The sequence below is a fragment of the Myotis davidii genome, unplaced genomic scaffold (assembly GCF_000327345.1).
Source record: "Myotis davidii unplaced genomic scaffold, ASM32734v1 scaffold651, whole genome shotgun sequence".
Lineage (NCBI taxonomy): Eukaryota > Metazoa > Chordata > Mammalia > Chiroptera > Vespertilionidae > Myotis > Myotis davidii.
The window spans coordinates 373,587-386,730 of record NW_006283994.1 but is presented as its reverse complement, the minus strand read 5'-3'; the positions used below and the strand labels follow the sequence as shown (position 1 = coordinate 386,730).

General features: G+C 62.0%; 1 protein-coding gene across 1 annotated transcript in view; it reads left to right on the top strand.

The window, feature by feature from the left end:
* Positions 1-13,144, top strand: part of CFAP77 (cilia and flagella associated protein 77) — a 106,279-nt gene that overhangs the window by 82,314 nt on the left and 10,821 nt on the right. The window contains exons 4-5 of the mRNA XM_006754199.2: positions 364-469; positions 2,475-2,576. Coding sequence (XP_006754262.1) covers positions 364-469; positions 2,475-2,576 — 208 coding nt within the window. The remainder of the gene's footprint in view (positions 1-363; positions 470-2,474; positions 2,577-13,144) is intronic.

The following is a 13,144-nucleotide window of genomic DNA, read 5'->3' as shown; positions in this document are numbered from 1 at the left end:
CCCCCCCCCCCCCCCCCCCCCCGAACCTGACCTGTATTGGTGACTAAGCTGTTCGGGTCCGAGGGAAAGTCAGGAAGGAGTGAATGGGAGGACGAAGAGCTTTCTCCACTGCTTTGTTTTTTCTTCTTCTCTTTTTCCCTTTTTATGAAAAATTTCAGATGTGCACGAAAGGAGAGCCGATAGGGCCAAACGCTCCTGGAGTGAACCCTCACCTCAGCCACAACTGTCATCAGTGTTGGTGGGCGACCGTGCGGGGCACCCGCTCCTGGGGAGAGGGGTTTCCCTGGAGCCCAGATGGCCAGTGGGTGGCTCCCAGAGGGCGGTGGCCGGGGAGGGTGCCTCACACGCCGGCCTCGCCCGCAGGCCTTCCACGCCCCTCTTCGACCTGCTGCAGCACCGGTACCAGCGGCTGTGGGTGCAGGAGCAGAAGGCCACCCAGAAAGCCATCAAGCTGGAGAAGCAGCAGAAGGTAGGGGCAGCCTCGCTCCCCAGGGGCTTAGGGTCGGGCGGAGAGGCGGGAAGGGCTGGCCCCACAAAGCTCAGCTCCGAGACCGAGCCCCTGCATGCCTGTGCCTGGGGGTGGCTAGGAACCACGCTGCGTGTGGCCTGGCCCCCAGGGCATTGTGGGAAGTTAGAGCCCCAGGGGGTCTTCTCAGGCTGAAGCTCCACCTAAGCCCCAAGAGTGGAGATTCTGCGGGCCCGGCCCCTGGCCTGTGTGCCTGACGCAGGATTAGAACCCGGCTCTCTCTCTCTCTCTCTCTCTCTCTCTCTCTCTCTCTCACACACACACACACACACACACACACACACACACCTGCCTGCGGACTTTCTACCAAACCTCCGCACGGCCTCACACATCCAGAAATGAGATTTTTTTAAACATATACTTTTATTGATTTCAGAGAGGAAGGGAGAGGGAGAGAGAGATAGAAACATCAATGATGAGAGAGAATCATGGATCAGCTGCCTCCCACCAGGGATCCAGCCAGGACCCAGGCATGTGCCCTGACCGGGAACCGAACCGTGACCTCCTGGTTCATAGGTGGACGCTCAACCACTGAGCCACGCCGGCCGGGCCGGAAATTAGATTTAAATTCATTTCTGCACAGGCCGACTTGGCCTCACAGAAAACCGCCCCGTGTTATCTACAAAGAAAAGGCCCGGGGCGGGGCACAGGGCACACAAGTACAGTGGGGCCTTGACTTACGAGTGTCCCGACTAACGAGTTTTTTGAGATACCAGCTGTCTCTCGGCCGACTCTTTGCATTGAGTTGACAGAGTAATTTGATTAACGAGCTCGGTCTCGAAACGAATTAAACTCGTAAGTCAAGACCCCACTGTATTGCACTCGAGGAGAGCGTCCAGTTCCCAATGAATGACTTGGGCCCTGAAAACACTTCCGGGGCCTCAGCTACGTCAGCTCATCGGCGCCTCTTAGAAGCCCGGGAGCGGGTGTGACCTGCTTCCCAGGGTGGACATGGAGCTCAGAGCGGCGGTGCCCACGCCGGGACGGGGAGCGGGGACGGACCTGGTCCAGCCTCGGCCAATTCCTGCGGCACGAGGCTGGAGACCCGACACTTAAAGCCAGACCCCTCCCTGCTCACGGGGCTGCATCGGTCTCATCAGAAGCAGGACTTTGGTGTCCCTGGCTGTGCCAAAGCTCAGGACCATGGCGTCCCCCTGCCACGCGGCCTGCGGGGAACGGGCCGGCACACACCCCCGTCTTCCCGCTGCCGTCGCCCTGCGCACCCATGGGGTGGGCACCTCACCAGGTCACCTCAGTCTGATGCATTTTCAGATGGGAAAGCTGAGGCTCCGAGGGACTGAGTGAGTGGCCAAAGCGTCAGGAGAGCCGAGCTGTTCTGGATGGCGGTCACGGGAACGCTCAGGGACAGGGGCCAGTGCCCGTGACGTCCTGGGGCCACGGGGGGCCATGGAGGAGTCTTCCCGAATCCGGGGTCCTCGGGCCAGGCCAGGAGAGGCACCCAGCGAGGCTCAGGGGCCCCAGGTCCCCCCAGGCGCACGGTGGAGGGAACCGAGGCCGCCCCAGCCCCCGGCCGCTCCCGGCAGTCAGAATCCCAGGCTCCAGAGCAGAGCGGGTAGTAGCCTTTTAAAAGCAGCCGGTGTGAGAGGTGCGTCTTTAATCAGCAGCTGGTTACCGCAACTCAGAGCATTGCAAGTCCACGGGACCCCGAGCCTCCCCGGACCCACCTTCTGCTCTAGAGACGATCCGTGGGCAGTGCCCTCCTTTTTTCAGCAGAGCTCCCCGTAAAGTAGCTAATGCGAGTGGCTCCACCCCAAGCACTGGTTGGGACCCGTGGAGAAGGGCTGGGTGCAGGGGGAAAGGAACCCTCTGGGCTGCAACGCCTCCGTCCTTGCCACCCGCCTGGCAGCTGGGCTTCTCTGAGTCGCCAGGGGAGCGGCCCGGGGAAGCGGCCGGGGGAGCATCTGCCTCTGCATTCCTCTGGCTGCAGGTGAGCCTCGGGAAGCTTTATGAGACCCGGAGCAGCCAGCTGAGGAAGTACAAGCCGCCCGTGAAGCTGGACGCCCTCTGGCATATGCCTCACTTCCAGAAGGTCAGGCTCGCTCCCTCCCTGCACCGGGTGGCACCCATCACCTCCCGGCGGGATCCCCGTCCTCTAGACAGCAAGCTCTGTGGGCTCCCAGCCACCCAATAATACCGTCAGCAGCGCTGCCAGCCCTGAGCGCGTCCTCATGCCGGCCTGGCTCAGGGCACGACCTTCACACTCCCTGAAGGGCCGCTGCTCTGCCCGTGGGCTGATGGGCACAGCGCATGCGGGTGAGGGCAGCCTCGGGCTGAACCCGGCCGTCTGATGGCTGAAGCCTGGGGTCTGTCCACGGGGCGGGCACTGTGGGTCAAACCCCCTCCACGGAGGCGGCCGTTCAAACACCACACCCTGCCCTGGGGACTTGGGGGCGCAGACAGCTCCCCAGGGGGCATCCCTGGGAAGCAGAGCAAATGCCTCCAGCAGCCACCAGCTCCAGCCTCAGAACTGAGTGGGGTCCCTTAGGCCGCATGGCCCTGCCTCGGTGGCCAGACCGGCGTTCCCATAAGGGGGGGCCCCTGGGCCGAGGAGGGAAACAGGGCAACCTGGGGACCCAGCATCGGGATGGGGGGAAGACAGCGGCGCGAAGCGGCATTCCCGGACAGCCAGGCCCGGTGCGTGTCGGGCTAAACTGCGAGTTAGGCAATGAAGGGGCCGGCGCCTCCCTGAGCCTAATGCAACCGAACAGGCTGCGAGCTCCGCGAGAAGCCTGCCGCCCCCTTGCCCCGGCCTCTCTGTCCGCCCGCTGTTTTTTTTAATCGCTGCTGCGCGGCGGGTCCTCCTGGGCACCAGATGCCCTGCGTGGCTCTCGGCCCCACAGCAGCGACTCCCACCCTCAGCCCTTCGTCTCTGATGCAGGCGATGGACCAGGAGGGCTCAGAGGCCCCTCCCCACCCCCGCGGTACAGGGAAAGCCTCCTCCTCCCCCCTCCCACCTCACCGAGGTCACAGCCACTGTCCTGGGGCAGGGTTCCTGCCTCACTCGCCGCCTCCCTGCAGCTCAAACGCCGGTGCAGAAACAAACCAACAGCTTCTATGTTCAAAGGCGGAGGCTCGCCTGAGCCCTGCGGTCTCTCCCAGGCGTCTCTGCCATTGGAAAGCGCTGCTGTGCGCACAGGAGCCGACAGCACCGCTCGCCTTCACTCTGCCCCACGTTGTGCTGTCACCCGTGTGTGTCATACGAGTGTCCTGACCCCTGAGCAGAGCACCAGGCTGGGCCCGGAACCCTGGGGCCCGGGACTGCAGGGCCCAGGCCACCCCCATCACGCCCATCACGCCCCATCACACCGCAGAAACCGCAGAAACCGCAGAAACCGCGAGGGAGAGAGTAGGGATGCCAGCCTGGGCGGGAGGGTGTGCCTCATCTTGTCCGACTGTCCATGTGACTCTGGGAGCCACATGGTTCACCCAGCACAGACCCTGACCCAGATGCGGCCGCCACCGACAGGACACTCAGCCCCACCCCGCCCCCCGGAGGGAAGTAACACCCGCGAGAGGGCCTCTGAGCTCGCGCCGGCCCCGAGTGCTGGACGTGCGTGACCTGCAGACCTGAGGTCCCCGCTCTACTGCCGAGCAGACTGCGGCTCAGAGAGGCCGAGGGCCTGGCCCTGTGAGGAGGGGACCCGGGTTCAGTCCGGGGTGGCCTAAGCCTCTTCTCTCACCACTGGGCTGTGCTGCCCCCTGGGAACCCATTCCATTCCCTCCCCCCGCCCCACCCCTGCAGACCCCCTTCCCGGCACTGGTCCACGCTGCAGCCAGCGCCCTACCTGCACCACGTCCAGCTCCCCCGGCAAGTGTGAGCCCAGCGGGACCGTGCCTGTCTCGCCCCATTGCGTCCCCGAGCCCAGCACGGCCTGGCACCGAGCGGCGGTCAGTGACTGTCTGTGGAAGGAAGGAGCGGAGGGAGGAAGGAAGAGTGACAGTACGGCCCGGAGTGATGGAAAAATGCAGAAGCCTTTCACCGACCTGATGACACCCACCTTTTCCCACAGCACACATGCCAGCATCAGCACCAGTGCCCCGGGGCACCGCCCAGGCCTGGACCCAGGAGGCCGGGCGGAGTCGGGCTGCCCCGTCCACAGCGGCCTTGAGCGAGCGCCAGGCCCCAGGAGGCCCTGTTCTGGCCGGCGCCCTGTCCTGTGGCTGCTGATACCCGCCCCGCCCCGGCCCCACTAGGAAAGGAGAAAGCCCTTCCAGAAAAGCGGGGCCCGTCACGGTGATGGATGACCCGCACGGACCCTCCCCGCTTGCGAACAGATGTCGCTGCTGAACTCTGTCAGAAATAATTAAACGCCTTTCACAGGGAGACGCTGCGGCAGGCGCGGCCTCCCCGGGCTGGGTCTCAGCCTCGCAGGCTGGCTCTTACCCGCCCCGGGCCGCCCGCCGGGTGTGCACAGGGCCCCTCGCCGGAGGGACAAGGAAAGGAGGTACGTGCCTCGGGGTGGTGAGCCCTCGGGCCGCGGGATCCGGCACACAGGCTCCCCATGGGCTCTGCCACCAGCAGTTCCACGAATGGCCAGTGCCCCAAGGGAGGGCCAGCCAACAGCTGGCAAGTGGCCTTTCTTCGAAGACATAAATGCTCAGAGGTCTGGGCTGGCCGCCGAGCCTCTCTGGCCTCAGTTTCCTCATCCGACAGCAAGGGGCAGGGCCAGCTCCCGATCTCTGCCCACCGAGGGCTCCAGGCCCCCAAGTCCACCGGTCAAGGAGCAAGAGGGTGGGCACGGGGCTCTTGGAGGCGGCGGCCCGGAGCCAGAGTACACGTCGGGGAACAGCTCCGATTCCCACGTGGGGGACGAAGGGTGAACTCGGCAGCCTCCACCCCGAGTGAAGGAGGGCTGGGTGGGCCGTCACCCTCCGTGCTGGCGGCCGCACACTCACAGGCCTTCCAGATGTGCTGGGTCTTCCAGGCTGGGGGAGCGGCCGGGGAGGGAGGGGCGGCCGTGTCTGTGTGCGTGTGCGTGTGCCTCCAGGGTCAGCCAGACCTGGGTCCCATGGCAGCCCCGTCACCCCCAGCCGGTCTCAATCTTCCGGAGCACCTCTGCCCCAGGCCCCGTTCTCCGTGCCAACCAGGCTGCTTTGGGGCCACTGGCCAGGCAGACAGGGAACTGACAGGCACACGGCCAGACGGGAGAGTTTGGAGAACTGGTGTCCAGCATTTGCCCCCTTCAATGGAGGGGAGTTACCAACCTTAGTTGTCAGCTCAAGCTTGGGGTGGGGACAATCGCCATAGCGATCACCCCATCACCACGGTCCTAGCTGGGGGGCCGGGGGGCACCTGTTCCCGGGTCCCTCCCAGGCCACGGCCCTGGCTAGCCTGGCAGCCCTCTTGTGGGGCTGTGGGGAGGCGGGATCATTAATAGCTCCGCCTTCTGCTCTCCAAAGTGACCCAGTGGGAAGCACATGTCCTACCACTGCCTAATATTAAGCCAGGAAAAATAGAAGCTTTATCCTCCGTTACCAAAGACGGCCAGTGACAACGGCCCGAAGACAAAGGAGCGAGCGCTCCAACTATTTGCGGCGGTGCCGACCACAAGGGTGGAATTTGGGTGCCGCCAGTCAAGCGATGGCTCACATGCATGATGTTAAACAGACGCAGAGATGGTCTGTGACGTTGAGGGATCGTGCACAGCCACGAAAATGACCTCAGTCTGTGCTTACTGACGCGTTACCAACAGCACTGACGTGTGTGCGTTTGGGTAGAGGCGGCTGCGCTGGTTACAGGTGTGAGCGCCCAAGGGCAGAGCGGAGGAGGGACCCCGGGGCCAGGGGCGGAAAGATGGGGTGGCGGGAGGCTGAGTCCTACGTTCTCTGATGCTGCTTCTGCATTGAGTTTTCACAGTGAGTGCGCGTAGCTTTTACAAAACAAGGCAGGCAATCTTCTTAAATGTTTTTAAAGGATGAGGACTCTCCCTCTCTCCCTCCCGCCCAGTGCTTGCCCCAGAGCGCGAGCCCCCTTTCAACCCAGTTCCCTCTGATGGTCCCCGTGCTCTCGCCGTGCTCTGGCCACACCCGGTTTCTCGTGTTCCTGGCCATCAGGTATGAAGGCCCGAGGCCGGCAGTGAAGGGGGCGGACTTGCAGGGTCCAGATCTTTACAGCCAAGTCCAGGTTCTAACTGAAGATCCGCAATCCATTTGGGCCCCGGCCAGTGTGGTTCAGTGGACAGAGCACTGGCCTGTGGACTAAAGGGTCCCGAGTTCGAATCCGTCAGGCGCAGGTATCTTGTGTGCACGTGCAAGAGGCGACCCATCAATGTGCCTCTCTCACCTCGACGTCCTCTCGCGGTCTCTCCCTGGCCTTCCCACTCTGTCTAAAAACCAATGGAACAAGCATCCTCCGGTGAGGATTAACGGGCCTCCACCTCCATCGCCGCCCCCACCACAGGGCCCACCCCGACATGACACGGTCGTTCCGTCACTAGCGTGTGGACAAACCCTCTTTCCTCATCTCTGTGGGCTCAGCCCCGCTGCTCAGGGATAAGGCCCCGTGGGGACGCTAACGGCTTGGGCTACAGCTCCTGCGTCCGGAGGCTGGCTCGATGCCTCTCTGCGGAAGACTGACCCTGCGGGTCCCCCGGGCCCTGGCTCCCCACAGAATCGGGATGCGGGGAGCAGCGGTCAGCCACGCACTGACACCCCGAGACGCGCTGATGAGTGAAGGTTGCCGGGTCTAAGGGAAGGGTTTTCTCCCTTAAGCTCTTACAAACCCGCGCTGACTGCAAAGTTAACTCTGCCAACCCCAGGGTGGCTCTGCCGCCTCTGCCCCCTGTGTCCCCGGGGCGCGGGGCGCGGGAGGATGTGCCACACGCGGGACAGGGCGACGGGAAGCGTGAGTCAGAGCCCAGAGGCAGCTGGCATTGCGCCCCCAGCACAGAGCCCCCATCAGCGCGCACATCCGTACGCAGAAGGGATGAAGGCAGGGGCTTAATTGGTTTTACAGCATCCGGCCCCTCGCAGGTAGAGAATTTTTAGGCCCGGGGCGCGGGGCGCGGGAGGATGTGCCACACGCGGGACAGGGCGACGGGAAGCGTGAGTCAGAGCCCAGAGGCAGCTGGCATTGCGCCCCCAGCACAGAGCCCCCATCAGCGCGCACATCCGTACGCAGAAGGGATGAAGGCAGGGGCTTAATTGGTTTTACAGCATCCGGCCCCTCGCAGGTAGAGAATTTTTAGGCACCTGCTCACAAGGTGACATTTCTGCTCAGACACTGGCAGGTCACAGGCAGCCAGAGCGGAGACATTCCTGGGGCCCTGGGGCCGGCAGGAGAGGCCGGCATCGCAGAGAACAAGGGAGCTGGCACTTCTAACAGGACCGGCCCTGCATCCTGGGGATCCCCAGCCGCCGTCCCCTGAATCCTCCTAGCACCTGGAAATTTTCAGTTTAATCCAGAAAACTCTTCTCCCCAACCGGGCATGAAAAAATTTCAACTGTTGTGCTGAACGTCACCCAGAAAACAGTAAGCCCATTGCTTGGGCATCAGTTACATGTTCCTAATCTCCAGGGACGGCGAGAACCTCATGTTGAATTCTGGGCGCCGATGGGGCCGTGGGGTCCCCAGTTGATGCCCCCAGCTCGTCCCCAAGGGAATAAACCCTCAGTGCTCTGAAGAGACTCTGTGGGCCACCTTGGGGAGGACTCGCTCCGTGTCACCCACGAATCCCCCATCTCCACGTGTCAGCCCCTGTCACCAGGCGCCGACGCTGCTGGTGCGACCGACTGGAAGCTGCGGAGCGCGTGGCCAGCCGAGTCCCAGCAGATAAACACACTCAGTGACTCACTCAAGGTTCATTGTAACTGAGCTTTGTCAAATGTGCGGGCGAGATGCACCAGGAGGCGGGGACCCTCGTATCTAAACGCCATGGGTGTGCCCGGCCAGCGAGGCTCGGTGGTCAAGCATCAACCTATAAACCAGGAGGTCAGGGTTCGATTCCCAATCAGGGCACAGGCCCGGGTTGTGGACTCGAAGTGCTTTCCGGCCTCTGCTCTTCCTCTGCTCAGAGGTCTCGGGACTCGCTGCCTCCGAGTGGTGCAAACAACACGAAGAGTGGGGACTCTGGCCAACGCTGGCCGGCGGGCGGTGCGGAGGGAAGGGCATCCAGAAGCTATTCTGAGCCCGTTCCCAGCGGCAGCCACAGTCACAGCCGCACCTCTGCCGCGCCAGGCGGGGTGTTGATGAACGACCCTGCGATGCCCGTCCTCTCAGCCACCCGGTGCGCGGAGGGGAGTCCCTGTCCGAGAGGAGGAAGCTACAGCTCCGAACTTCAAGTCCGTGCCCAGGTCCTAGCTAACCAGAGCCACAGCGGGCGGGGCTGGCCCCGTGGGCCCTGGCAGGGCCGAGCAATAGTAAGGCCTGCGCCCGCAGTCAGGGGTGGGGGTGGGGGGTGGGCGCTAAATGCCGGGCCTGGAAGGCTGGTGGACGGCGGTCATGAGCTCAGGGTTTCACGGGTGTCCGGGGGGCCGTGCCAGCCCTGGCCTGGCTGATTTAAGCCTTTGCCATAAACAGAACTTTCCACAGCCCCGAACGCCTTTAGACCTTGACAACACCCCTGAGCGTCTTTGAAATCGTGGTTTGGCCCGAAGGCTAAAGAGGAAAGAAGCCATCGACCGGGGTCCAGGCTGCGGTTACAAAGGGCTGGAGGCAGGGGCGGGGCGTAGGAGGCGGGCTGAGCCTGTGGGCTCGAAGCCATGCTGGCTCCAGGTCCCAGCCTGCCTCCCCGGCCGCATCTGTTGTGTGGGGACAGCAGGAGAGAGGCCCATGCGGGTGCGTGTGAAGCACTGGCCACAGCCCGGCTGGGGGACGGTCAGAGCAATCGTCTCAGGGTTGGACGAGCTTTGGCATCGGCCCTGCAGGCGGTTCTCAAGCTTGACTGTGCCTGCCGGTCTCCGATGGGAGGGCTGAGCTGGTCCAGTGGGTGGGGCATCCACCAAGCCTGAGTCCTCAGCTCCCTGCACCCTGTCGGCGGCGACTCTATAATTAGAGTATTTCCTGTGGCAGCCCTGGCTGGTGTGGCTCAGTGGATAGAGCGTCAGCCTGCAGACTGAAGGGTCCCAGGCTCGGTTCCGGTCAAGGGCACATGCCCAGGTTATGGGCTCAGTCCCCAGTAGGAGGTGTGCAGAAGGCAGCCTATGATTCTCTCTCTTCATTGATGTTTTTATCTCTCTCTCCGTTTCCCTTCCTCTCTGAAATCAATAAAAATTTATTTAAAAAAAGAAAAAAAGTATTTCCTGTGGCAAGCGGCCACACTTTCATGCGTTCCATATGAAGCTTGTCGGGGCTTCGAGAAGAAGCGAGGAATATGAACTTCAGCCTTAATCTGCTCCAGCTGCTCCAGCAACACCCACAGGCTGGGACTTAAATAGCAAACGTGTATTTCTCTCAGTTCTGGAGGCTGGAGTCCAAGATCGGGGTGCTGGTGTGGTTGGGTTCTGGTGAGGCTTTTTTCCTGGCTTTCAGATGGCACCGTCTTGTTTTGAGAGAGAGGGAGAGAGCTGGTGTTTCTTCTGAGAAGGGCACTAATCCCATCCTGGGGGCCCCACCCTCATGAGCCTAATGACCTCCCAGAGACCCCACCTCCAAACACCATCCTATTGGGAGGTATGACTTTTAGGAGAACACAATCACCTGTTCCCACTTCTACGCGAGAGCCATCTGTCCACCCATCTATTTGTTCATCCATCTAGCCATCCATCAGTCCATCCATCCATCCATCCATCCATCCACCTATTCATCTGTCTATCAGTCCATCCATCTATCAGTCCATCCATCTGTCTGCTCACCCAGCCCAGACTTGTGGAGTGCCCACAGGCTTCCCTAACAGCAGTTGCCCCGAGACCTCTGAGTCTCCTGTCTGTCCGCGTTCCCCAGCGCAGGCCCAGAAGCTGGCGTCCAGAGCCTCGCTGTCCAGTTGAGGACACTCAACTCTCAGATTCTTATTCTTATTTGTAACTTAACAGCCTCTTCTTAAAACACCCCCCAAACACTTCCTGCTGCTCACTGTTCCAATAAGAGAAAAGGGGAAAGTCAACACCATGCCTCGCCGTGTGCATCCCGTCCCAACGGGCCATGGATGCCAACCATCTGAGCCTGTCCCCGGCTTCCCTGGCAGGAACAGGGGCTGCTCGACAGCCTGATGCGCAAGCAGCGGGGCCCTGCCGGGCACTGCGCGGACGGCACAGCGAGGGCTTCATCTGCAACCAAACACAAAATCAAAGGCTGTCGACGGAGGAGCCACGCGCCCGGATAACCACCTGGCGCTACCTGCGAGGGCACCGTCAGGGAAACTTCCAGAGAAAGTAATTAAGGCGTCCCCGCTCTCTAAATTCGGCAGCAAAACTTGGAGCTCGGAAACTGCATGCTCCCAGGGACCTGGTGCCTCCTCCCAGCCTGGTCCTTCATCAGAACCAGCAGAGGTTCCTGCGGGGATCGGCTGGCGTGTCCCCCGAGCCCCGTGCGCCCCCGCAGGAGTCGTCTCGTCGGAGACGCGGCAGGCAGCAGACGGGATCGCCGCTTGTGGGACGGGGTGAGATTAACATACACATGTATAGGCCTCTCCGAGAGCTGGCAGGCGCCCATGAATATTCATCAAATACCCACAGTGTTCATGATACCAACATGCAAAACATACAGCCCTGGCACCGGGGAGTCCGCACACAGATCCGTGCTCGGCGCCTGCAGCCGCCGCGGCAGGGGCTCAGGTTAATATTTATAGCACCTGGCCCCCCGGGGGCATCCTGGGGAGACACCTGGCCCGTCTTGGTGGGCTGTCCGCTCACAGAGCCTCCCTCCAACAGGCTTGTGCAAGCCCTCCTTAGCTCTCGCTGTGCGCAAAATAGAAAGTCCCACCCTAGCCCTAGCCAGTTTGGCTCAGTGGATAGAGCATCAGCCTGCGGACTGAAGGGTCCCAGGTTCGATTCCAGTCAAGGGCACATGCCAGGGTTGCGGGCTGGATCTTCAGTAGAGGCCTACAGGAGGCAGCCGATCCATGATTCTCTCATCATTGATGTTTCTCTCTCTCTCCCTCTCCCTTCCTCTCTGAAATCAATAAAAATACACCAAAAAATCCCACTCTCTACTGCTATGCACCCCCCTCCCCATATCCTGCTACCTCTGAGTGGGGTGGGCAGGGAGGGTAGCATGGCTCGGACTCTCCCGCCGCCCATTTGCAGCCAGGCCTCCCGGCCACCTCCCAGGAGGACAGTCCGGCTCCGGGAAGATAAGGGGCCTCCTCCTGGCTGCTTGGCCTGTCACCGCATTTGTTGACAACCCGCTGAAAACAGCCCTCACTGCCGTGTGAAGTCTCCTTCCAGCCCCCATCCAGGCCTCGGCAGACAGGTTTGAAGGGCGAAGAATCTGGGAAACACAGACACTCGCCCACCCCCAGCCCCGTCACGGAGGGAGTGGGAGGAGGCTTTTATGAAAACCTTGTCGGCCCCTCACCTGGCCGCGCGGTGCACCGCCTCCAATTAAATCAAAACGGTTTGTTTTTAATGGTCTTTTACACTGACAAGTGGGCGATCATTCTGGGCCCACGAGCTGTCAGGGAACTGAGGCAAATCCTCCGTTGATAATGCCCAATGCTTCCAATTAGGAGCCGAGGCCGCTCCCGGCGCGCTAACGATTCCCCCGCCGCCCCCCGGGCCCCTTTGGCGCCGGCTGCTGCTTCTCGCCTCCGCCGCAAATTACTGACACCAAACGGAAGGCCCGTCTCCCGCCACGCCAGGCCCGGCCCTGTTGGGCTTAATGAGCCGATGGAAGTTTCGTGGCTCCGGCGCTAAATTCTTTTCTTGTTTGACAGCTGCTCGGCGAAGGCGCGTGTTGACCTTATAAAAGATTTAGTGTTTCTCATTATTTCCTGTCGAGGTTCACAGTGATGGCTCGGCGGGTATCATTTGCATCTGGGGTGCGTGCCTGTGCACGCGCGCGTGTGCGTGTGCGTGTTGGACGGGGCCTCCGAGGTGGAGACGGGGAAGGGGGAAAGGCCATCTTCTCCCGTCTTGTCTGGCCCCTGCAAACATGGGGGCAGGGAGAAGGGGGTGCATGTTTGGGTGGAGCCTGCAGGACAACAGCACAGACGTGCACGACCAGAGGACATCTGAGCCAGACTCGACGCCCAGGACCGTCCAGGGCCATGCTCGGATGCCCCCAGGAGGGCCCCCTCTCCGCCCCAGGCCCTGCGGGGAGCCGCGGCCAGCAAGCCTCCTCCCTCAGCCCTGATCCTACGTAAGGACTTACTGGTTGTGAAAGCAGAGCCCCGTATTTAAAGGTGCCCGTGTTACTGCCCCGGGAGGCGGCCGCGAGCACCCGCGAGTCCTCATTTGGCCCCTGCACCCATGCCAAACCGGCTGCGCTCGGAATAACAAGGCTCCAGGGAGTCCCGTGGCTCCTGGGCTGGCCTCCTGCTCTCCGCTCCGGCTCATCGGCTCCCTCTCCACGTCCTGCCCACCCACTGGTCATGCCAGCTGAGGCGGCCCGAGGCGGCCTGAAGAGGGAGGGACACGAAGGGCAGATGAGCACGTTGACTCTCTCGCTGGGGCTCTCCGCCTTCATCCTTGCCACTCAGAGACTCTATTTTGATCTTTTAG